General features: G+C 43.6%; 6 protein-coding genes across 10 annotated transcripts; 2 read left to right on the top strand and 4 right to left on the bottom strand.

The window, feature by feature from the left end:
• Positions 1-1,457: 1,457 nt before the first annotated feature.
• LOC122623161 (mpv17-like protein 2) lies at positions 1,458-2,674 on the bottom strand. The gene is made up of 2 exons (XM_043802139.1): positions 2,505-2,674; positions 1,458-2,444 (listed from the first exon to the last, which is right to left on the bottom strand). Exon 2 carries the CDS (start codon positions 2,293-2,295, stop codon positions 1,555-1,557), a length of 741 nt encoding a protein of 246 aa, XP_043658074.1. The 5' UTR covers positions 2,296-2,444; positions 2,505-2,674; the 3' UTR covers positions 1,458-1,554.
• Positions 2,675-2,844: 170 nt separating this feature from the next.
• LOC122623162 (protein yippee) lies at positions 2,845-4,428 on the top strand. Its single transcript, XM_043802141.1, has 4 exons — positions 2,845-3,027; positions 3,169-3,389; positions 3,454-3,613; positions 3,924-4,428. Exons 2-4 carry the CDS (start codon positions 3,272-3,274, stop codon positions 4,009-4,011), a joined length of 366 nt encoding a protein of 121 aa, XP_043658076.1. The 5' UTR covers positions 2,845-3,027; positions 3,169-3,271; the 3' UTR covers positions 4,012-4,428.
• A 22-nt stretch (positions 4,429-4,450) lies between these two features.
• On the bottom strand, positions 4,451-5,103 carry LOC122623163 (mitochondrial import inner membrane translocase subunit Tim9). The gene is made up of 3 exons (XM_043802142.1): positions 4,944-5,103; positions 4,747-4,842; positions 4,451-4,685 (listed from the first exon to the last, which is right to left on the bottom strand). The coding sequence occupies exons 1-3, from the start codon at positions 5,001-5,003 to the stop codon at positions 4,554-4,556; spliced, it is 288 nt and encodes a 95-aa protein (XP_043658077.1). The 5' UTR covers positions 5,004-5,103; the 3' UTR covers positions 4,451-4,553.
• A 666-nt stretch (positions 5,104-5,769) lies between these two features.
• On the top strand, positions 5,770-10,513 carry LOC122625096 (RNA-binding protein 1). 2 transcript variants are annotated; one of them, XM_043804993.1, is made up of 2 exons: positions 5,770-6,383; positions 7,065-8,258. In XM_043804993.1, exons 1-2 carry the CDS (start codon positions 5,989-5,991, stop codon positions 7,450-7,452), a joined length of 783 nt encoding a protein of 260 aa, XP_043660928.1. In that variant the 5' UTR covers positions 5,770-5,988; the 3' UTR covers positions 7,453-8,258. The 2 variants fall into 2 exon arrangements, with proteins under 2 accessions (XP_043660928.1, XP_043660929.1); XM_043804994.1 differs by lacking the exon at positions 7,065-8,258 and adding an exon at positions 9,755-10,513 and having other exon boundaries at positions 5,774-6,383.
• Positions 10,514-10,613: 100 nt separating this feature from the next.
• LOC122625095 (alanine aminotransferase 1) lies at positions 10,614-19,856 on the bottom strand. 4 transcript variants are annotated; one of them, XM_043804989.1, is made up of 7 exons: positions 19,693-19,856; positions 16,613-16,841; positions 16,333-16,477; positions 12,813-12,902; positions 12,491-12,753; positions 11,405-12,228; positions 10,614-11,334 (listed from the first exon to the last, which is right to left on the bottom strand). In XM_043804989.1, exons 1-7 carry the CDS (start codon positions 19,706-19,708, stop codon positions 11,186-11,188), a joined length of 1,716 nt encoding a protein of 571 aa, XP_043660924.1. In that variant the 5' UTR covers positions 19,709-19,856; the 3' UTR covers positions 10,614-11,185. The 4 variants fall into 4 exon arrangements, with proteins under 4 accessions (XP_043660924.1, XP_043660927.1, XP_043660925.1 ...); XM_043804992.1 differs by lacking the exon at positions 19,693-19,856 and adding an exon at positions 19,440-19,454; XM_043804990.1 differs by lacking the exon at positions 19,693-19,856 and adding an exon at positions 19,241-19,382.
• A 268-nt stretch (positions 19,857-20,124) lies between these two features.
• LOC122625094 (doublesex and mab-3 related transcription factor 3, truncated) lies at positions 20,125-22,135 on the bottom strand. The gene is made up of 3 exons (XM_043804988.1): positions 22,080-22,135; positions 21,172-21,947; positions 20,125-20,468 (listed from the first exon to the last, which is right to left on the bottom strand). The coding sequence occupies exons 1-3, from the start codon at positions 22,133-22,135 to the stop codon at positions 20,125-20,127; spliced, it is 1,176 nt and encodes a 391-aa protein (XP_043660923.1).
• Between the last annotated feature and the right edge of the window lie 389 nt (positions 22,136-22,524).

Genomic DNA, 22,524 nt, shown 5'->3' with positions numbered 1-22,524 from the left:
TTAGAATGTAGCCGATCCAATTTAATCCATCATATGCTGTAACGTCGCCGTTTTGATACCCATGGCTTTACATATCACGCATACGCCCCGTAAACGTAAGTAACATTTAAGCATTTATTTTCATTGCAAATATATTTAAGTTATGTTACATATTGTGCGATATGTTATATGTCTGTTGTTATAGTGAAAATAAACTAACAAATTAAAGGTCATTTTCTGTGTATTAAAAAATGAATTCAACTGGCAAACTCCAATTATAAATTCAAACCGAAAATTCCAAACGGTATCGATTCGGATCTTTTGTTTTGCGTCAAGCGGCCTCAAACAAACAAGATTAGGTTGCTGGGTAGCGAGAAGAAATCGAGAATTAATCTTCTCAGTCAAGAAACTGGTTCGTGAAGATCCCAACTGGTCTTGCTTGCCAAATCGCAAGACTCGACAGAAACACAGAAACACATAAGTATATGCAAACAGAAAAGTAAGCAAAATCCAAACACAATTTAAGCGAAATACATACGAATCGATGCGAGGCGAAGACAAGAAACTCGGAATTTATTCAACTTTTTTCACCCAAAAGGAACTCGACTTTGTTGCCATCCACATGGCATTGAATCGTATCTCTCATTCGCTTAGTTCCATTTTTTTTGGCAACTTTCATTATCAATGTCAAGCACGATTCTAATTAAACGCTCTTGAAATCAAAAGAGAAGTCCACCAGATAAGGCCTGCCAGCTGCTCTTTTCATTAATGGATATGAGCAGGGCATCGACAAGACCTCTCCACGCACTCCCGATCTTTGATAGCCGTTCCCATGGGAGAGAGAAGCAGGATGACGTGTTGCCAAAATATTTTCATGACATGATAAGTGTCTCTTAGATGTGGTTGCCTCAAATCAAATCTTATAAATAATAAAGCCTTTTCACTAGCGATTTAGATAGCTACACCGCAGTTGAATGACACATTTCTGTATCTATTTTTTGCCAGTGTAATCTCCTGCAGGCTCGACACACCGCTAATTCATTTCAGTTAGAATCTTTGAAAGTCAAATCAGCTAAATTGGCCATTCGTGGGTTCAGTTATAGAATAGAAACCCTCACGTGTCCATCTATATTTATAGCTATACATTTTCGAATGATGCGTCCACTGGCTTCTTATCACCGGTATGGTTATATGTTCTATGAATAATTTTAAGACCGCTGCCAAGCAGAGCTTATCAGGTGGAAACAACTAAGAAGGTAGGCTTGGCATCGCCTCCAATCTCAACGCATCACATCGCATCGCATCGCCTGTTTGGTAGCCCGACTGTTGCTAGAGGGAAAATCTTATCACCTTTGACGAGCTGGACGTGCGTCATCGGCACGGGCTTGCTTTCCACAGTTCCATCTTCATCTCCTCTTGTGGCTAAGTCTCTCAGCCTCTACCAAACTGATTGGTAATGCACAACAATACACAGTTTGTTAGTCTCTGTACACGGGCTCGTCTGTATTTACAAGGTTTTCGATTTGGTAATAAATAGTTACAAGGAAATGAGGAGCGCCAGAGGCTGGCGCAGGGTTAGGGAATCTTCTTTAGATGCGAATGCGACTGTTTGTGCTTGACCTTTGAGGTCAGCACATCGTAGCCCAGGCTGATGATGTTGTCGTAGAAGATGCGGTAATGGGTGGGGATCCAGTAGAAGTTGACAAACTGCGCCACCGGCCACACAGTCCATTCGGCGGCGTACAGCTTCCAGGCCTTCTCCTTGATCTCCTCCCACACTTCGTGCTTGGTCTTCCGCTCCAGCAGGCCCAGAGTGACGAAAAAGGCACTGATGTAGATGGGCGAGCAGATCAGCTGGTCGAGCACGATCTTCTTGGCCACCACGCGCATACTGCGTCCGGGCATTCGTTTGTCCAGCATCTTGTACCAATAATGACAGATCACGCCCACCGTTACACCACTGATGGCCATGTGGGCAGTGCGCGTGGACTCGAAGCGCTCGATCTCGCCGCAATAGATTTCCAGATGCTGTTCGAGGATGTCACCCACACAGCTCAGGGTCAGCGAGATGCCCACGTTGGTGAAGAGCAGGAAGCGACTGCTGAATGCACTCGCATGCCATTCCCGCAGCTTCTGAATCGCTCCGACGCCAATGGTGCTGGCGGTTGTGGTGCTGCTGCCTCCACCGGGCGCTGCTCCTCCAGCTTTTCCAGTCGCGCCGCTATTCCGTGGCCAACTCATTCGCAGGCTGCGCTGGCCGCGAATGGCTCTGGACAGGATCAGGCCACGGGCCGGGCAGCCACGCAAGGATTGCATGCTGTCCGGCTCAGATTTCTCAATCTTTCGAGGACGGTTGTGTTGTGTTCTTCTCTTCGCAAGCCGTTTATGCGATATTTACATGCCCACCACCTGCGGGCCGGCCATTATGTTAGCGGTGTCCAAAAATAGGATGTTCTTTCCGGGTTCTGGAGTGAGTTTAGAAAATTATACACATTGTTTTTCGAATTTTTGTTTCTTGATTTGACTTTTGAAAGGCAATCCGGACACACGCAACAGCAACAACAACAACTATCACGTGTAGGCAACAGCTGTTACGACGAGGGCTAGTTGGTTTAAATTATCGATAGTTGAACAATCGTAGCCAATTGACTTCAAAATGATTTGGGTTTTAAGCCATTCATTTATTATCTTTTTCCTGCATAAAACACACAAAAGATGCAAAAAACAGATCATCGTAAAACAATGATAAAAATATGAGCAATATTTATTAAATTCAAATATTTCGCAATTCTCTATGTACCCATCCCTAAATCCACTTGCTTTCGATAGCTTTGCATCGATATCGCAGAATGCAGCGACAACCCTAGAAAGCATTCCACAGTGTTTTGTTGTTTTTTTGTGCAAGCGTCGCATTAACCGAGTTCTATATCCAAATCGGGCATATATATATCTACCATATCGGATTGCAAGTGCCCAGGAGCTCCAGGACCATCCCCTTGCGGACACCAGTCGAGGATTCCCCCCGTGGAGTCATCTCCAAACAGCTGAGTATGTTAATGCGTTGTAGTTGTTATTCCTGGGTTTCACAATTGGAGCCCTAAACAAAAGCGCATCGCAGATATAGATAAGGAGTAATTACAAGGCCAGGAAGTAATCGGCACTACTCGTATTATTACCCGCATTTTATAGGAACAAAGGAAGAGCACAACAAACACACGCATACACACACGTACACGGGAGAGCGAGCGAGACGGGGTGCGACTAGAAGAGCGAGAGAGGTAGAGGGAGCACAATGGGTCGCATTTTCTTGGAACATCTTGGGGGTCTGAAACTCTTCAATTGCGCCCAATGCCACACGAACCTGACCAACCGCAGTCAATTGATCAGTACCCGATTCACGGGCGCAACAGGTGAGTCTTCCAAGTGCATCTTCCACTGTGATTATGTAATATTAATCCGATCGAATCCCCACAGGACGCGCCTATCTCTTTAAGCGTGTGGTCAACCTGACCTTCAGCAACATCCAGGAACGGGTCATGCTCACCGGACGCCACATGGTGCGCGACGTCATGTGCAAGAACTGTGGCGCCAAACTAGGCTGGATGTACGAGTTTGCCACCGAGGAATCACAAAAGTGAGTAAGAGCGGACAACCAGCTTGTCACTAGTGATTTTAGGATGCACAAGTAGTTAACTTCACTTGAAAGGATTATTCTTCCATATAAAGGGACTTAGGTGTGCATGTATCGCATAAAGGTGTTGGATTAGTTATTACTCGTATGGTATTAGGAATCTCCAACAAATTGCGCATTTGTTTATAGTTCAAGTACGAATTCTAAGAATTCAAGATCAAGATTAGTATTCTATTATTATTATTTCAATTTGCAACTTCGTGCGACAGCCACCAATCAAGACATCTTACTTATACTCCAATCCATCTTTTAGGTACAAGGAGGGCCGTGTTATCCTGGAGTACGCCCTGATCACAGAGGCAGAGGGCTTTCCGTCGGAAGCCGCCACAACGAGTCATTGAGCCGATTGAATAACCAGCCGGAAAACGAGAACCACGCATTGGCGAACCTTGTGTAGCCCTAAGTATTGAGTAGAAGGCCACAGGCGATGGCCTCTATGCATTAGACCTAGTTTAGAGATCGCCGTAGTCAGCTCCGGTGTTCGGGATACCGAAGTATCGGTTGCACATCCGCCACGGAGCACCTACGTCTACGGCCCTGTCTTAACGTGACTTAAACGTAGTTGTAGGCACATCTAGCACGTAAGCAGCTGCGGCGCCCAATTCTACCATTAAAATGTCATGAGGCTGAAGTGCTAAAACGAAAAAGGTCCTGTTACTCAGTTGAAACTTATTCGGAACTGATGATCCACACTTGTCTTTTTCAAACAAGATCTCTAGACCGTAATCAATCAGCAATAAAGTACCACAATAATCGAATAGTAGATAATAATCGTCGGGATTCCGTCAACGCGTTTCTTTACTCAGCTATTTTGACAAATGCAGGAAAATGCATCATCTCAGTTGTCTAAACTAGTTAAGATTGTTTGTAACAGCTATAACACCTAAAGTTTGCCAGTCTTTTGAGCCATGGCCAGGGCGTTCTCGTTGGCAATGACTTGGAACTCCTGGAAGCGTTGCGAGACGCGCTGGTTCATCTTCAGGTACTTTTCCATGCAGTTCAGCGAGCACTTCTCCTGCAGAATGGATGGGCATATTGAAATTGATGATTCCCACATGGAGCTACTGGGCACTCACCTCGGAATCCTTGACATCCCGCGATGTAAAGTCGCGTATGCAATCCGTAAAGCAAATCTCGGACAGTTTGTTGTAGGACATCAGGAAGTCGGAAAACTGAAAGGTAGAACCACACATATCAAATGAAAACCACATTGCATCACTTGGTGCCGCCGGTTTTTGGTGTGAGATGGTCTTTCCATGCCCACTTTGCTCACCGTCTTCATTTGATCCTTGTCCAGCTGATCCAGGGCTATGTTTTCCGGTGTCTTAGCCATCTTGTGCTACGATATTTTATTCAAAATTCTCAAAACGAAATGGGGGCCAATAATAATGTGCCTATATAATAGGGACAGCTGGTTGTGCAGGGTTGCCAGATGTTGAAATTACCCCCTATGTTCTAGATTTATCGATATGTTATTTCCGAATATATGATCGTGAAGTTTTTGGTTCTGCCGATCCCAATTACAGTAGAATCCGCTTATAACGACTCCGCTTATAGCGTCAGTCCGGTTATTGCGACAGAAACTCGACTGCTTGGTTGGTGCCCATACAAAGTTATATGAAAGGACCTCCGGTTGGTACGTCTCCGCTTTTAGAGACAAACCGCTTATACCGACGAGATTTTTAATAATTCTACCGGATATTGCGACGTGCCATACAATACAGCAATACAGCAAAATAATGCCAACAAATTTAAGCATCAAACAACTCTGTAAGAAATATATATATTTATCTGAGACCGACGTCACAAAAATGTTTACAGCGTGCGTGTGCAGACCTCATATACTATACTATATTACATAAGCTGTCTAGTTATATTTCTAGATTTTTCTGTTTTTTTCCAATAAAACCTAATGCGTAAATTCGCCAAATTTAAGATAATGCACTAAATGTAATGTAAATGTAATACTTTAACTACATTTACAAACATTTCATTTAAAACATTAAAGGGAATAAAATGAATTTTGGAAGATCGACAATCCTATCAAATATCGATAACCGAATAGTTTATGGGCATCGCTGCCCACTCGCGCACTTTTCAACACTACACGGCACGCCATCTTTTTTTCCTCACAAACATTTTTTTCTCGTCCTGCTTTGTGGGTGTGTTCTTTGGAAAACCAAGGAAAAATCGCACGGAATACCATCAAAACAAAGGGAAAAATCCACTTAGAACTAGCTCAGTGGTATACCAAATACCACAAATCAGTTACAGAGCCGGAGGAGCAGAAGCTCCAGCCACATACATATTCATACATAATGCCACGCTACCGCGAATGGGATTTGGCCTGCAAAGTGTACGTGGGCAATCTGGGATCCTCGGCCTCCAAATATGAGATCGAGAACGCCTTCAGCAAATACGGACCCTTGCGCAACGTCTGGGTGGCCCGCAATCCGCCCGGTTTCGCCTTCGTCGAGTTCGAGGATCGTCGCGACGCTGAGGATGCGACCCGTGGCCTGGACGGCACCCGCTGCTGTGGCACCCGCATCCGTGTTGAGATGTCTTCGGGCCGTTCACGGGAGGGTCGCGGCGGCGGCGGAGGAGGTGGCGGCGGCGGTGGAGGAGGCGGTTCCGGTGGCGGGGGCCGCGGTGGTGGCAGTGGCGCCCGTGCTGGAGGCGGTGGAAGGGCTGGCGATGGCGGCGGTCGCTATAGGTGAGTACAGCACAAAATCATTACATTTTGCATCCCCAGAGAAAACAAACCAACCAAACCAAAGCACCCACTTACCACAGCCCCAATCTCGATTATGAAATCATAATTTTTGCCATTATGTGCAAAAAAGTATGCAAAAATATATATATAAACCTATATATGTATATATTTATATAGCGTGTGTGTTTGTGTGTATGTATGCATGTGAAAAATCGATTCGCGTATACATACAAAAGCGGTGCCAGCCAAAATACACACAGTCATACACATTCGGTGGGACACCACTGTAAGCCATACATAAACACACACAGTGGCGTCCGCGAAAAGAACAGTCCTAGCTCGTGCACACAGTGGCGTCCGTGGCCAACAGTCGTCCTGATTGCTTTTGCTATTTCAATCGATTTTCATAGCTCGCTTATGTTTTTTTTTTTAAAAGGGGAATCTAGTTTTAGTACCACATTTCATTGCTCATTATATGCACCCCGAGGTCCATAGTTTAAAGTTCAAAGAGTATAGCTTTAACTAGAGAAAACGTTTTGTTTGTTGTTTTTAGTACAATTACAAAAATACAAAAAAAAAAAAAAATGAAAAGAAAAGAAAAAATACAAGAAAACTTAGTAAAAACAAAGTAAATCGAACGCTTGGAGCCAATTTTAATGTGGTCTCACAATCATTTTGCAGGATAAAGTCTTCTTCTTCTACTACAACAAGCACAACAAGAACTACTACAACAACAACATCAATAATAATAATGATAATAATAATTAAAAGAACAACAAAGAAAAAAGAAAAAACAACAACAGCTACTACTACTAGAACTTCTACTACTCCTCTTCCTTCAACAACAACAACTACAACCAAAAGAACAACAACAACAGCTACTACAAGAACAACTAGTACAACAGCAGATCCTGCTCCTCCTATTACACACATTTCACCACCACCACCTCCAACAACAACTACTACAACAACCACAACAAGAACAACAGCCACCACCACACCACCATGCAATAACAATTTGTTGTGCGGCCCTAACCAGAAATTCAACAAATTCGATATATTCCGCTGACCACCACAAAACCAAGAACCACAACCAAACCGAACGACCGCAACACTACACCCCCTCCACCACCTGTTCAGCTCGACCCAGGCCAAAAAAAAAAAGAACAGAACAAAATGTATCATCAGCAACGTCTCCGGCTCCGCAGCTTCAAGAATAATGCACCCAAAACCAGACCGAACCACTCACAGTCACCTAACCATACATTCCACTCTGGGGCACACGCCTAGCTCCTTAGAACCAAAGAAAAGAAAGCAATTTATATCAGTTTTATGAACAAGAATAATCGTCAATCTATGTATATTTCGAAAAGGAATTAGCTGTCAAAAGTTTGATCTTTTTTCTTTGTGCAATAAGAGAATATTGCATTGGAATAAAAATAGGATTTAGCAAACGAGGATGGTCGTTTGCCCCAGAGTGCATTCCACATTTCCACATCATTTACAGTCTGTTAGTTGGCAACATCTTCAGGCTACACAACAGACACTCACAAACACAAAACACACTCACATACACAAACTGCCATTAACCACACTAATCACCAAGAACCAGAGCGAACCGGGCGTCGGCGGCAACAGAGCAACTTCATCAAGAATCCAACTCCAAAATGTATCAATTGCATATTTATATATATATACACACTCACCAGTCCAGCAACGCTTCAAAAAGTCAAAAGTCAACTTCCTACGTCTCCAAGTTGTGCGGTTGTCTTCAGCCTGCTCCTACGTCCCCAACAAACCACCCACCACCTCATCATCCGTCATCTTTAGTGCAGCTACAGCATCAGCAACAAGCTACAGCTACAAAGACCAACTGCAACTACAGCTTCTACTTCTACTACTACTACTACTACTTCTACTACTACTACAACAACAAGAACATCTGGCAGACAGTCAGCAAATTGATCTCGAGGCCGAAAAGTCTTTTGTAGATCTTTTGTTGGTTCCACCACTCAGTAGTTGCACCTTTCCCTTGCAATCAAACCAGATTGAGGCTGCTTCACGCTAATTCCTTCAATCGCAGCAAGTATGAAACCTTGGGCCGCCACCAACAACACTGTCCCTCGAACCGAAACGCAAACGTAACGCCTCCAACAAAATCCGTTTGTTATAATTGTAATTATGGTTTCTGATAATGTTTTTTTTTTGTTTTTGTTCTTGTATCCTAACATCTACTGAGATAATCTTGTTCGCGCTAACAGTCTGCTCTCTGTGTATATATATATTGTGTAAATGTGTTTATGCATTGATCCGATCAGCTCGAACTCACAGTCAGACAGTTCACCAACCAAACGACCCCACCACCAATCGACCAAGCACCAGCAGCATCAGCAAAGGCAGGGCAGGGCAGGGCAGTGTCTTCTTCAAGCTCGCATCTCCACAGCGCGGATGGTCGGAGCAGCACCGCCACCACCACCACAACCACCACCAAACCACAACCACCACCTGATCCTCTCTTGCTGCTAACTGATGCTTCCCCACCAACTGCTTCTTCATACGACCTACGTTCTTCGGCTGCTGCAACAGAATAGAATGATTCACCAATATATATCCACCAACAACACACACCAAAAAAAAAAGAAAACAAAAAAATAATAACAAAAACACAACACAGCCACCCTAGTCACAGTCAATCAGCTCAGAATCAGCTCAGTATCGTATCAACAACAACAGCCCAAACTACAACAGCTCAACAAGAACCTACTACTATTACTACTACAACTACTACCACTACTATTACTACAATTCAACAACAACAACTACAACAACAGTCTTCTCAGTCTGCTCTGCTCATCAACCAACTAAGCAACCTACCAACAAACCAATCAGCCAACCAGTCCAACCAACCACCACCAATTACTTTATGTAAATGTCACACCAACGCTTTCGTTACTGGGGCCAAAAAAGAAACATATATATATTTATATATATATATATCAGCTATATCTCCACCACCTTCAAGCACCTTCAGCCACCAAAAAAAAAAAAAAGAAAAGAAATACTGCCAGCTCTCAGCTCCGCTCAGCCCAAATTAAAGCTCCAATATCAGCTCTCCGATCCGTATCCGATCCACCAGATCCGTCAGCCCAAGTTGTGTGTTGTTTGATCGAGACCACTCTATCAACTTTACGTATCTTAAGGAATTGTTATCTTACTACACGCCTAGTTAAGTTACTCATTGGTGCAAAATCTATTTAATTTGTATTTTCTCTTTCTCTCTCTCTCTTTCTCTCTCACCTCTCTCTTTCTGTATCCTGTCGTGTGTGTCGTGCCCAATATGTTTTCCCCAAACGCCACCCATCTCATTGCAGATCCCGCTCACCACGCCGCTCCAGGACACGCAGCCGCAGCTTCTCGCGGGATCGTCGCAGTCGCTCCGACTCCAGGGATCGCCATTAGATGAGGATACTGGGATGCAGCAGCCCCGATCCGGACTACACAACACACACACACACATATATATATATATATATATATAGAGATATATAATGCAGCCACAGAGTTGGGGCCAAAAAGTATCTGTTTTGCCCCCACGAAAAGAAACTCCACAGATTCCTTAAGTTTGACTCAAAAATTCGTCCCATATAATCCCCCCTCCTCCCCAAGAAAAGAAAACAACCAAAAACCAAACAAAAAAATCGAGCAACTTCACAAAAGACCACCTCACAACCCAGCCATCTCCGATCTGCATGGATCGCAAGTATAGCCACAGTACAAGTACGGTACACATTGGTTTTTAGGCCTTAAGACTTTGGTAGATTTTAATTCAGAAAGTGAAAATGAAATGAAATGAAGAGCAAGTAATGATGCAGTCACCAGCAGCTACAAACAACATCCGATTGAACTGAACGGATGTCGAAGGTAAATGCTATTCTACGTCCGCGAACCCGATTTATTTATCCATTTGTTTTTCTCCGAATCTGTCGCCACACAAAATATGTCAAGAGAAAAATGAAAGGTACGGAGGCGTAAGAACGTAAGAAGTTTCTATATACGATTGATTGGCGGAAGTGCAAGTAGTTAAGTCGTGAAATGAGAATCAATAAATTGAACATAATTTAAAACCGAAATATACACCATGGTCTTATCAATTGGGATGGTTGGAATTTCAGCTTAATTGCCAGGAATTGTAAAGGATCTTCATCTCCCAAACTGAAAACATCGCAGAGCTCGTTTAACAATAATATTTATTTATTTTCAATGTTTTCTTTCTTGGCTATAACAATTAGTAATGACTTGAACGCACACACATCATATGTTTTCGTGATCGATTCGGGATAAGCACATGCAGGGATATATATTTATATATATATATAAATATGCGGATAAATATACACAATGCAAATAACTTTCGTTTAGAACAATATCAGAATTTTCAATTTTGCGCCGACCAAAAGATGGTAAACTACTTTTGGTTCTAACAAAAATTATTGTCAAATCTCCGCCAGGAGTATTCATTCAATAGTGAATCAAACATGGTTACATGGTTAAGTGGGTAAATTGCTAACTGGAAACGTGATCGTAGTGATAAAACCTGCGCGGGATGGGTTTACAAATCATGGGGATTTAAAAATGTGTTTTATATATTTTATATATAAAGAGGAGCATAGAATCAATCATTCAACTATGACACAGTAACAAAGAGAAAGAAAAAAAAATATTAAGGTAATTTAGATTTTAATCCTAAGCCGGAGGATCGACACTTAACACAGGGATCGAGGACGGGGTAGTGGGAAGCAGATCTACTTGTACTTCTTCATGAACTCGGTGTGGAACACGCGGAACTTCTCCATCATCAGCTTCAGCTTGTCCGTTTGCGGGAGGATCGTGCTGCGGAAATGCCATGTGCCTGCCTTCTGACCAAATCCGCTGCCAGGAACAATGCAAATGCCTGTGGAAAAACCCCGGAAATAAGCCATTAAATGAAAATCGAGCAAAACGGGGGCCAACAAAAAACTCACCGCTCGTCTCAAGCAGCTCAAATGCGTAGAAGACATCGGGCGCCATGCCCTTGGCCTTGGCGGCCTCGACCGCCTTGGGCGGGATCTCGATCTGGGGGAAGACGTACATGGCGCCCTGCACGGGATTCACCGTGTAGCCCTCGAAGCTGTTCAGTGCCTTGTGGACGAGCTCGGCCCGTTCCTTCAGAGCGGCCAGGATGGCATCGCGCTCCTTCTTGTACAGCTCGTAGGAGGGCTCGCCCGGCTGCGGTGGATTGACCAGGGCACTCACGGCCACCTGGCCAGCGGTGGTGCTGCAGAGCGCCGCCGTTATCGATTTGGTCAGCATGGCCTTGACCTTGGGATCGAGATTGAGGACCTCCATGTAGCCGCCGCGAATGCCGCACTCGCCCAGATAGCCCTTCGAGGTGGACAGGAAACTGACCATTTCGAGGCTGCGATAGGGCTCGCCCATTTCGTAGGCCACCTTCTTGAACGACCAGAACTTGGAGTTCTTGTCGTAGACATTGTCCTGGTACACCTCATCGGCCAGCACCAGCACCTTGTTATCGTGGGCGAACTTGATGATCTCCTCGATGTTCTCGCGCGTCAGCACCTGTCCGGTGGGATTGCCCGGATTGATCACGACCAGGGCACGCGGATTGCAGATCTTCTTGGCCTCGTCGAAGGACCGCTGCAGCTCCTTCCTGCCCAGACTCCAGCCGGTCTCCTCCTCCAGGTAGTAGTCCACCTTGGTCATGCCGTATTCGGAGATGGTGGCCGAGTACAGTGGGTACTGCGGAATGGGCACCATGACACCTGGTGGCTTGCTGCCCACCTCGGAGCTGGAAAAGAGACGAATGGATTAGGCATTGATCGTAAGTCCTAGCAAATATGCAGTAGTACATATTTCATAAACAAAGTGTTTTAAAAATACTACTGAGCAATAAACGCCTTATAACATTTATCTATCTTGCTGCCACAGAAGTTGTCAGCCCAAAAATGTGACAATTTGTGTCATATCTCTGGCAAATCTCTGGTTTAAACTGATAACTCGCGAAAGAAGCGCCATATCATGGGCCATAAAGTTGTTGCCCCCGGACGTACTTGATCATAGAGAGAATGCTCTTGATGCCGGGAGAGGCGCCAGCAGTGAGGTAGATGTTCTGCCAATCGGAGGCGATGCCGCCATCCCTCCTCTCGATGTACTGGGCCACCTGGCGACGCACCACCTCCAGACCGGCGGAGTCGGTGTACGAGCCCACCGACTGACCCTGGCAGCCGTCCAGAATGGCACAGGCGCGCTTCTTCACGTCCTCGGGATAATCGGGCGAGTCCAGCAGGCGTGTCTCGAAGGTCAGCGCCATCAGCTAATAAGTAAATTGTACATTTGATTAAATCATATTATAATTTAGGGGGCCAAACTCACCTGTCGCAGGAAGGTCAGTGGCTGCTGACCCATCGCATGGCAATCGCCGATGTTGGCACGGATCACCTGGTCGAATGGCTTCTTGACACCCTGCAATCAAATTCAATCGGAACGCCATGGTAAATTAGCCATTGGAAATTACTCATTGTTGCTTTTGGGTGGCCAAATGAAATTGTGATTGTGGCTGGCGGATCAAATGGTCATTTAATTTGTGGCTTTCGCCATGCAAATTACCCTCAAGTGGTTCGCAAACTGAATTAGCCCAGCCCCACAATCAATTTAATTTCTAATTCAATCAAATATTTATCAGTTACCAGCCATTGTTGGTTTTAGCAAGTAGTATTATCTTTCAAATAGTTACCAGTAACTACTATCAAATGAGAGACATTAAAGTTACCTAACGATCTGAACTAGTTTACATCAATCTAAAGTAATTTATTAATGGAAAGTATATTCCTAGTGCACCTAGTACTTGTAGGGGAATCCCCATTAAAGGTTCTAACCCAATTTAGGTCAGGCAATCAGTAGATAGTACACATAGTTTCCCGCACGAATGGAGGTCACTGTAATTGGCAGTGGAGACTGTCAGCAGAGCGACACACAATTTGCAGGGCACATGCAAGTTGCACTCGTTCATTGAAGACCCCGTCCATCCATCGCCGTCGTCTCGGGTTCCATTTAACCACGCTCAAATGGCCAATTTACCACATAATGTCACGGAGCTGGCAGGAGATGGTATTGTATGGTATGGTGTGTGTGTTTTTCAAATGGCGAAACAATGCAAATTGCGCCCTGCCAGTGGGCGTGCTGACGTCACTTGTGTTTGCCTGACAATGTAATAATTGGAAAAATGGAAAATTATGGAATTCACAGCCCAACACGGATGCAAAATTATCCAGTGCTCGAGTTCGGGATACCATTATCGCCAACTTATCACCGTGCAAACGTGTTCGTCGCGTTCAATCGCGCCACCTTATCGAATTCAGTTAATTGCTTCTTTTTTTAATTTCGAAAATTACTGATAAACGTGAAGGGTTGTGTTTGTATGGCGTGTGGAAATATCCATAGAAATGGGGCCTATCGCAGCGCAGAGCCCACAGTGCAGGTGGAAATGCTATGCCAAAGGAGGTTCAAGTGTATTCAAACCACAAAACCACAGAGCTAGAGTTAAAGAATCAATTTACAAGCCATTGAATTGATATTTAGTTATCAGCATCGTTTGTATATGGCTACTAATTAACTGACCTGCGCTGTTCGCACCTAAAGAATTGCCTCAGATTCTCTCGTTTATATATTCTTACTATTTCCACACCCTTTCATCAGCTCGCACTTGAATCCGCTGTAAACAAACTTTTTGTGCTAAGTGGCAATATAATTGATAACTATATAGTCGTGCAGGTAGAGTCGTATAATCATATAGGCCCTGTACAGAAGGCGTTGGCAACCCAGACTTTATCGCTAGTGCGAATCGAAAGACTAATACTAGTATGTTGGCGAATGTTAATGTCAAAAGGAAGTCAAAATAAACAGAGGGAAACTGGGTATGATTAGGAATTAGGACATGGTTAATAATATATCAACTGAATTAGGAATTTCTCATAGAGATCAAGATGGAGTGCAATAAATTTCAGATACATTTCAGTGATAAGAATGCCTGCGGCTGACAGGCGATGAGTTCCTTTTGGATTACTGCCAAATCCGTATGGCGAATCTGTGCGCAAGTGGAGGAATTTGATAAAACGCAGTATGAGCAGCACATCAGATTCAGTCGTGCGGATAAGGAAATCAATCGCAGCGGGAAAACTGGGGAGGGAAATCAACTGGCTGGCTGTCAGCGGCATTAAAACGCGCACACAGAATGTGAAAAGTCAGCGGGGCCCACAATGGACTTAACTATATACTTATATATATATATTCTCACATATTGTACACATATAGTATATCGTTGCGGGTCAGAAAAGTTCGAAGAGAATTGTGCAAAACATGTGAAAACGGCAGGGAAAGTGTGTACAACACATATTTTCCCACAGCTCATGCGCATGTACGGTCTTTGTTATGATTTTTCACTTTCCCAGTGATAAGAAAAAGGTCCACGCTCCACGGACTCAGAATCCCACCCACGCACGCCCACAATTTCCGCGCTTATGTAAGCCAAGTTGAAGGTCGTTCAGTGAACCCGATACGCGTAGGTCGCTCTTCATCAGCCTTAATTAATTAAAGCTCCAAGAATGTACCAGAAGCACAATTTCGAGTAATTACAAAACATTAAATGGCAATTAAGAGCATGACTCGTTGTGGAAAACATTGGAGTAACATCTCAGTTTTTAAGACGAGAAAAGAAAACCGGGTAAGCGGCATTTGGCGAACTCCGCAGGGAAAAATCATGCACATGCCACAGTACTTAAATTAATTAGTTTATTGACTTGTTTGCTCCGGTCCCAAAAAGTGTAATTTCCCCCAAACTCAAAGTTCACCTATAAAGAAACATATTCCGCTTTAGATAAGTTTCGATATTTTTTTATTAGCAGCCTGATTACAATTCCAGGTCTTATCTGAACTTTTGGATTACTTCTGATAGCTTTATTGTTTCTTAAATTCTTGGGCATAGCTCTATTTTTGGCACATTTAATTGGTCTAGTACAAGTGGTTTAAACACTACTTAAAATTCTTGCTGTTTAAAAGGAAACAAACAATTGTTTTCTTTGAGTAAACATTTTTCGCTCAAAAATGATATAAAACATATGGCATTTTACTTTGCCGTCTGTTTTCGTAAGCTTTTTTTGTTTGTGAAACAACAAATAAACCTATTTGGTTTGGGAACTGGTTTTTTTTTGCTTTGACAAGCTTCTTGTCTTTGCAAAAATGTGTTTTTTCAAAACAAAACCTTATCGCATAAAACCTGTGAATCAACAAAGAGCGACATTTGCATGATTTTAAGTCTTAAATTCTTGTTTTTTGGCAAAACTTTATACTTTGTATAAACTAATTTGATTACTAGCTCAAACTGCACCCTTTTTGGCATGTTTTTGGCACACTCCTAGTTTTTTAGTTTTTCCCAACTTTATGACTTCATGTGGTGGGCGTATTTTCCAACAGGTGTCCTTGAAAAAGGGTGCTTTCGATTGCCAGCCAAAGGTGAATGATTCAGCGACGCGTTCCCGCCCATTCAAGCGTGAATGAAAATATAAAAGGGCGGCAAAAAACAAACACAGACGCAGCTCACACTTGATACATATGTATATGCGTACATAAATACGCTCATATATATACATACGTACACGTGTATGTACGTTACTCACTTGTGCATACGTACATATACATAGAGCTATAGCGTGCCTAGACATTAAAATGCGGGCTTTGAATTGCCATCAAATTGGGTGAATCGAAGGGGGAGGGGGGAGGGGGTGAGTTTAGCAGAACGCTGCTTAATGGCGTCGCATTTGGCGCTCTGTTTGCCATTACTTGTGGATCAATTCCCCCCACCCCCGTAATTAACAACAACATCAACACTAGCACTCACCTTTTCCAGTTCCTTTTCGATTTCACCGGCACGAATCACCAGAGGACCGCGAACCGCATACTCCATGGCAATGAAGTTGGGATTTATGTTATCCAGTGTGAGCGCTTTCGACGACGACGGCATTTTGTGGCTGGTTGAGAAGGAACTGAGAAACAAACAAAAAAAACGGGGTTGATATTCACTTAGCAATCGGGTAATCACTGCTTGTTGGATATTAATATTAATGTTTTTGGTTTTTTTGCGTTTATAATAACGTTCTTTTTTAGCGAACGAAACTAACCGGCGGACGTCTAACGGTTGAATGAAATCGCCGTTTGTGCCGTGGCGCTGCGACGTCGCTGCCACCGCCGCTGCTGTTGAATTCGCCGCACGTCGGTTGGCATTGTTGCTGTTGTGCAGGAACGATTTCCAGCGGCGAATAACGTATTGTTGCTGCTGGCGCTGCTGCTGCTGCAAAGCGGCTGAAACTGTGGCAGCAGCAGGCTTAATTAGCATTCGACTCATTATTTCTGCAACGAAAAGGTAGCCAGTTAATAAATACACAAAAAGAAAGACACGCCACGCTTAAATGGCAAAAAATTAGCACCACAAAACAGCGAAGAGGAAGAAGCAGAGAAATGAAGGGTGTGTGCGTGTATAAGAGTCCGGCTCACAATTATAAGAGCGGCGAATTGGAAGACACAGCTGTTATCACTGCACCGAAAGAAATGAGTTTCGATGTAAAGAAACATTTAAAGCAGTGTTCAATATACTATTCTTGTATCTAATTCGATTTTTTTCCGTGTACAATTTTTTATCTTATCATTGACAACTTTAGGGCTTATCAATAGCATTGCTTGTGGTTCGATGCTTAATTTATTGCCTTTCTGTTGCAGAGTAAATATTTACAATCGCTGAAAACTTTTTATTCAAATTTGCCGCTCGTGCATTTAGCCTGGACTCAAACCCAGATGCACTCGCCGCAAGGCGCGTAATTTAAAACTGCAATTACGCATTTCTTATCTGAGTTTCAAGCTTTGCACAAAAAACTAAAACTAAACAAAAAAAATTATATATATATATTTATTGAAAATATAAAAACGGTTACCAGCTGTGTGTGCTATCACTGAATAAAATGGGTGCCATAAAGCCTAATCTCAAGAACATTTATTGCTTTACCATTCCGCGCAAGAAGGAAATTTAATTAAAAACGGAACGCTTAAATTCAACTTGTGTGTGCTATATGATATATATTTGACTATATTTCTTATCTTGGTGGAACGTTTTTTAGAGGCAGTTAACGGATTTTCGGGCCATTTACTCAGGCATTATGTATATGATTTAATAGCTCTATTTCTCCATAAAATCCAGTGGCATGCCATCCATTGGTAGTGGCCACTATCAGTTGAGCGTACTTTTGACTTTGAGCTAATTCCGCGGAGCTTATCAGTGACGTCCCATTCCCAGCTTACGGTTCCCATTCCCCATCTTTCAATTAAATATATATGTTTCTGATTTCTGCACTTTGAAACGGCAATTGCGTAATGCAAAAAATTAGAAAACGAACAAAGAATCTTTGGAAACATGACAATGACCAGAAATCGCATTACCTCCAACATCATATACTTTTCGCACTCAAATCAGCGTCCATCAGCCGCAGATTGTTTGCTTTCTTTTTAGCGACAGCGAATTTTTAGAAATTCAAAATGTACTATAAAAATATACAAGTGTATGCCGTTTTATATACGCACATAGCTTTGGAATATATATGTATATACATATATTGGTTATTGGCCAAACTCGTTGGGAATAATTTTGTGGTTCGACTTGGCGATTCTTTGAAAACCGGTTTCAACGGGATATATGTTTATATATGGATGAAAGGGTATAGAATTAGGGGAGTGGAGTGAGAATTTGGGATCTAGCGAGGTGAATAAACATCCAAACAGTGATCTCTGCTTAAATTAGAAAAATCGTTGTAGAACCCATATCCAATGATATGTAAAACATATTGTACGATTTAATATCTGTGCATAGTACGTTTGTATCTTTATCGCAAAGTTAAGAAACATTTTTCTTTATGTACTTTTTGCCACATGATTGCTTTACAAATTAAAACCTTTATTTTTAGAGACACGACTTTTGGGAGCACTGTTTATCTGCGATATTTTGTTTGTGATTTGTTTTGACAACAAAGCTGCCTTATGCAACGAGCTGTTTAAAAAATCTGAATTTTATGTGGACTGGCTGCACTTTGCTCCATGGTTAGACCAGCCCCCCGCTTGCCCCCCACCACTATCACCCCCCGCAAGGGGGATTATCAGACGTATCCCAACTGGATAAGATAGTAACGATAAGGAATCTAATTAGAACACGGCCATTCGGATTCACATTAATCATAACTTTTGCCAACTGCCAGCAAATTGTATTGTAACTCGATTGACACGTAGAAAACGCAAGGAAACAACAAAAAAGCTGAAGTAATGGATAAAGGGGGTGTTTTGATGTGCTAATTGGTTTGCTAAACAGCTGTTAACGCCGCACAAATTGAGCACCAAAAACAACAAGCAGCACGGCACGCAATTCAATTAGGGAAACACGCAAAACGATAAACAAAATCAGGGTACTATTGTGTATTAGATTTTCTTTTTTTTGGGCGCACAAATCACTTTCACTGTCACTTCCTCGCTGCTCCCAATTAGAATTTCTCGGCCACGGTGTTTATATATATACATATACGTATATATATATGTACGTAGATAGTTCAAGAGCAAAAAATCGATTTTTCGCTGCACTTTTTAATCGTTTCACCTTGATGGGCGCAAGTGGGCGTGGCGATTATCTAACGGCGTTTGTTGTGATCCCAAGAAACTTGCATAAACTTATTAATAAACCTTTCATACGCGATATCTGTTTGTATATAATATACCTAATAAAAACGTGTGTTCCCGTGTGTGTGCTTGAGTGTGTGTGCGTGTGTGTGTGTATGGAGGACAGTGTGCGGCGTGCGAGTTCCAATCAGGAACGTATCAGAAATTCAAAGCTCTTTGGCCGCTAGACGCAATTGGGGAACTGACATAAAACTGAAACCGAACCGAAATGGAAAATGAAGTGCTGGCAGTATTTACCGACTATATGTTTTGCTTGCGGGCAAAAGTCACGATGAAGCGGGCAGCGATTAAGTTTTAAAAATATCCCGTCTGCAGCCCTGGCAGTTAAACTTTCGATAGACGGCGATAGATCGATAGACTAGCGATTGTACCAACACTGGAAAGCTCAGAACATCGGAAATTACGAAAATGGTTCAAAAATAGATCTTTTTAAATGGAAAGTAATTATTAATCAATAATTACTGCGATTACTTATCACCTCTCAACTCACCTCTAATCTTTAACATGCTTTCTCTGGTTTTTAGTGTAAAACTTTGAATTTACTTAAACAATTCAGCTGGCTTTTTGCGCATCTTCATATATCAGAGGATTTGAGTGTTATTCCATCGAATTAATTTTGTTTCAGTCCCGACTTTGTAGACTCTATTCTATACTGGCCCGGATATTTATAAAGAAACTATGTCATACATTTTAACCATGGTCTACTAAGATTTAGCATATGTATGTTTATGTTTAAGGGATTCTTTTTAATCTCGATAGGAAAAGTTTTCTTTTACTTCTACGATTATTCAATACTTTTTCGCATGTTTTATTTCACTCGAAACTTATTGCTATTCAAAAAAAGGTTTTTCTCTAATTCTAGAATTATGTACAGAGTGCATTTGGGAAAAACTATGGGTAATGGAACCCCAAGAACCCACGGCTACGTGCTGATGCCCATGATGGACTCAATGGAGAAGCTCAGCTTGGGCTTCTTTCCAGTGGCGGTGGAGGAGGAGGAGGAGGAGGAGGCGGTGACCGCGGGCGTGGTCATCGCTGGATTTGTGGGCGGGATCGTTAGCGGTATCGTCGGCGGCATCGATGGATAAGAGTGCTGCTCCTGGTGAAGAACGGGGGCGCAGACGGCGGCAACGGTGGCAAAGTACAAAGCGTTCCCGCCCAGCGTCGCCTCCATGACGTGGTTCAGTTCCGGATCGGCGAACGCCCGCCGCTTGCGCATGCGCTCCATCAATGGCGAGCTGAACGTGGGAAATCGCTGTTTGTACTCTGAAAGGGAGCAGAAGAAATGGACGAAATTAGTGAGGATTACGGGGGCGTTATCACTACAAATTGCCGCGATTCGTTATGAATGGGTATTCTCGATCGAAGCAATTTGTTATTGGGTAATCCGAGACACGCGTCACTTGGCCAGACAGCCTGGAACCGTGTTTGTTTCCACATCGGGGATCGCTTCGGGATCTCCACTTATTCGGAAACCAGATGGAAAACCCAAAGAAGTCAATTGCTGTTGCTGTTGCCACATTTGCCACTTTCGTTTGTCGAATTGGGTTTTTCCGTTTTGGTCGCGTCTCAGTTTACCGAATGTGACTCCCTCAAGTGATTGGAAAATGTGCGTACACTGCACACACATTTCGAGGCAGCCGATCCGGTTTCAATTGTTTTTCGTCAGTCGTATAATTGCTGTTGTTATTGTTGGGCATCAGTCATTTCCTGTCCACATCCCAGTCCACGTCCATGGACAGTGGAAAAGAGACGGAATACGGGAGACAGGAGATAGCAGACAGGAGAGACAGGAGAGGATCTCCGATTACGAACGGGCCAGACAGTCTGGCACCGTATGGATGGAAAGCATGGGCAAGTAGGGGTTTCAGCTGGGTCGTCCACTTGACGACGTCCACTCACTTCCAAATGGGAAAGTGTCTATTTGATATCGGACTTATAGATACGTATGTATGGATAGTCTACTAACCTTCCATGGCGGCGGTGATGTGGAGCGTGGACTGCTGCAAGCTGCGTAGCCTCTGCTTGTAGATCCTCTTCTGGGCCATCAGAGCCTGTCGGGTGGCGGATGAGGATGAGGTGCTGGCGCAAGATGCTGGATGCGGATGTGGATGGGGATGTGGTTGGGGATGTGCATGTGGTTGTGCCGGCGGTGGTGATGTGGAGGCCAGCGAGTCCTCGCCCTCGCTGCTAGATGTGTTGGCGCTGACCGTTGATTTGGTGGACGATGTGGTGGTGGCCTCCAGGGCCTCCATCGTTTGCTGGCGCCGCAGGGCCACCTGGGCGGCCATGACCCGCTGGCGATCGACGACCAGCTGGCAGTTGGGGCAACAGCATTCGCGCCAACGGCACAAGCGCTTGTGACCTTTGACACAGGAGATGACGCCGTGATTGCGACACCTGGCACACTTGGGCGTCCGCAGGAGACGTCGTTCCCGCTGCTGGCAAATCCTAACACTGGCGTCCTTGCTCATCCTGGCTTGCTGATCGACTAAAAGGATGCGGACCGGGGCGCGAACATTTAAGCACTGCCAACCGCAGCTACTTGTCGCCGTCAGACTGTCTGGCAGCGTCAAGTGGTTTCCGTCGTCGTCGTCGTCGTCGTCGCAGTCGTGTCCCGGGGGATCCGACGCCCACGAGGCACACCACACCGGGCATCCATGGCAGCCGAGCAGCCGAGGAACCGAGGGATCGGAGTCGGGATCGGCAGCGGTCGCTTGCCTGCCATTGGCTGCTAATCGCTGGCTCTAAATTTAGAAGATCCAATGGCCGCCCAGATGTCTCGCATCAGCAGGCGAAAGAAACATTCTGCTACAGTAGGACCACTTTGAGAGGGATAACAATAACCAAGCATCGTTCATGGTTCGCCTTAGGCACGTTCTACTGCACCTTTGCACATCTTTGTTTGGACTCCGTATTTCGTCAAAGTGCATATGGATTTCAGGCTGTCTTCCGTTAATATCTTTATTCGTTTATTTGACTCAATTTCGGTTTACTTGTATAACAATTTGTAGCATTCATTATCTTATATAGCACGTACATATATAGATTTATATATATATGTATATATTTCAGTATAAATACAAATTCAACACGAGTTTAGCTTTATCATTTCATTAGCTAATAGTACGTAAAAAAAAGAAAAAAAATTCTCAGCGATTTATATATACTAGAAGTTTTTCTTTTTGGGGGGGGGAAAAGGACTTTCCACTTAATGCCTTTTAAATGCCATCTTTATATATGTTTGTGTAAATATATATATGTATGTATATATTAATGGTACAGCGCGTTTCACAAGTAACATTTCTTAAATCTCGGCACA

Source organism: Drosophila teissieri, chromosome X, assembly GCF_016746235.2.
Source record: "Drosophila teissieri strain GT53w chromosome X, Prin_Dtei_1.1, whole genome shotgun sequence".
Taxonomy (NCBI): Eukaryota; Metazoa; Arthropoda; class Insecta; order Diptera; family Drosophilidae; genus Drosophila; species Drosophila teissieri.
Note: the sequence above shows the minus strand (reverse complement) of the source record. Positions and strands in the feature narration are given on the sequence as shown.